Source organism: Octopus bimaculoides, chromosome 12 (genome assembly GCF_001194135.2).
Source record: "Octopus bimaculoides isolate UCB-OBI-ISO-001 chromosome 12, ASM119413v2, whole genome shotgun sequence".
Classification (NCBI taxonomy): Eukaryota; Metazoa; Mollusca; class Cephalopoda; order Octopoda; family Octopodidae; genus Octopus; species Octopus bimaculoides.
The window spans coordinates 21789841-21792133 of NC_068992.1; the positions used below are offsets into that span (position 1 = coordinate 21789841).

At 40.6% G+C, this 2293-nt stretch overlaps 1 protein-coding gene across 1 annotated transcript in view; it reads left to right on the top strand.

Moving 5' to 3' along the window:
- Window positions 1-1869, top strand: part of LOC106883788 (RNA-binding protein 42) — a 14819-nt gene extending 12950 nt beyond the window's left edge. Inside the window, exon 5 of the mRNA XM_052972019.1 lies at window positions 1614-1869. Within this exon, the coding sequence (XP_052827979.1) occupies window positions 1614-1726 (113 nt within the window). The 3' untranslated portion in view covers window positions 1727-1869. The remainder of the gene's footprint in view (window positions 1-1613) is intronic.
- The last annotated feature ends 424 nt before the right edge of the window (window positions 1870-2293 follow it).

Here is a 2293-nt window from a genome sequence, read left to right on the forward strand (position 1 = left end):
CGGCACAAGTGCCAGGAAGGCGACGCTGGGCATAGGTGCCATCACGATTTCGCTTTCGCTTGCCCCAACAGGTCTTCACCTTTATGCCACCGGCACAAGTGCCAGGAAGGCGGCGCTGGGCATAGGTGCCATCACGATTTCGCTTTCACTTGCCCCAACAGGTCTTCACCTTTATGCCACCGGCACAAGTACCAGGAAGGCGACGCTGGGCATAGGTGCCATCACGATTTCGCTTTCGCTTCCCCAACAGGTCTTCACCTTTGTATATTTCTCTCATGCAGAAATGTCTTTGAACTCTGAACAGTACATGTATAAACCTTCTTTTAATCCTTTTGGGGCATGCTTCAAGACAACACAATGACTCTATTAAGTCATTAATAACCTTCTTAATTTAATCTTCCAACCACAAAATGTATGCAGCCCCTGTTTTAGCAGCTAAACCAAACACAGCGTATCTTATTTAGATGTAACAAATTTTAAATTTTACAATTTCTTGGGTTATGGGCCTTGGTGTGCAATCTTTCTGGAAAGAAAAACTTTTACCTGGGTCCCTTACTCTCTCTTTTACTCTTTTACTTGTTTCAGTCATTTGACTGTGGCCATGCTGGAGCACCGCCTTTAGTCGAGTAAATCGACCCCAGGACTTATTCTTTGGATGCCTAGTACTTATTCTATCGGTCAGTTTTGCCGAACCGCTAAGTTACGGGAACGTAAACACACCAACATCAGTTGTCAAGCGATGTTGGGGGGACAAACACAGACACGCATACACAGACATACATATATATATATATATATACATATATACGACAAGCTTCTTTCAGTTTCTGTCTACCAAATCCACTCACAAGGCTTTGGTCGGCCCAAGGCTATAGTAGAAGACACTTGCCCAAGGTGCCACGCAGTGGGAATGAACCCGGAACCATGTGGTTGGTAAGCAAGCTACTTACCACACAGCCACTCCTGCGCCTGTGATTTGTTTATTTTTCTCTCTTTTTATAAAACATGAACCATGTGATATCTTATCTTTTATCTTTTACCTGGGTCCCTTGGCTATATTCCTTTGTATTTTCATTATGGTAATCTAACTCGTTATCAGTCAACTCAACCATGCTTAGCCTTGCCTACCTTTCCCACCAAATTGTATGCTCACGTATTTATTACTTTCTTTATTTCAAGATATTTTATGTAAATAGAATCAACATATTGAACAGGGTGTGGTTGTGTGGTAATTCCTAACCACATGGTTCTGGATTCACTTCCAGTGCGTGATACCTTGGACTGACCAGAGCCTTGTGAGTGGATTTGGTAGACAGTAACTGAAACAAGCCCATCGTATGTGTGTGAAGATGCCTAGCTCAGTGGTTAGAGTGTCGGACTCAAAATCAAGATGTAGTGAGTTCGATTACTTGACTGGGTTGTGTGTTGTGTTCTTGAGCAAGACACTTTATCTACCTCTGAGAATCCAGGAAACTGGCCTTATGAGTGTGTATCACTCTAAAAGAAGCTTTTTTTTTTTTTTAATTACATGTAACCTGTGCAAGCATATAAAAGTGACCATTAAATTGTTGATAATTAACACCTTTTTAATTGGATATTTCTTTTATTCTCAGGAAAGTATGTTGGAAACCGCCCAATCAAGCTTCGGAAAAGTTCCTGGAAAGAAAGAAATATTGAAATTGTTCGGAAAAAGGACAAAGAGAAAAAGAGACTTGGTTTGCGTTAAACTGCATCATTGTGACATCATTCTTTTTCTGTGGTTTGAGATCAAATGGCTGGCTGTCCACCACCAGTTAAACTTTTATTGGGACAAAGCTATGTGGTCACTTGTAAATATTGTTTATAATAAAATGAGGACTAAAAAGACAAGTTTGTGTTTTGTTTGTTTTTTCTCTCTTTTTATAAAACATGAACCATGTGATATCTTATCTTTTTATCTTTTACTTGTTTCAGTCATTGGACTGGGTTCATGCTGGGGCACCGCTTTGAAGGGTTTAGTCAAACAAATTAATCCCAGTACTTACGGTTTTTTAAAGTTTGGTACTTATTCTGTCAATCTCTTTTACCAAACTGCTAAGTTACAAGAGCCTAAACAAACACCAGTTGCCAAGCAGTTAGCCACACAGACACACACACACACACACACACACATGCAGAGATACACATGCATGCAAAGACACATACACAGACACGCATGCACACATACACAGACACACCCACACACACACACAACGGTCTTCCACACAGTTTCTATCATCTACCAAGTTCACTTACAAAGCATTAGTCATCCAAG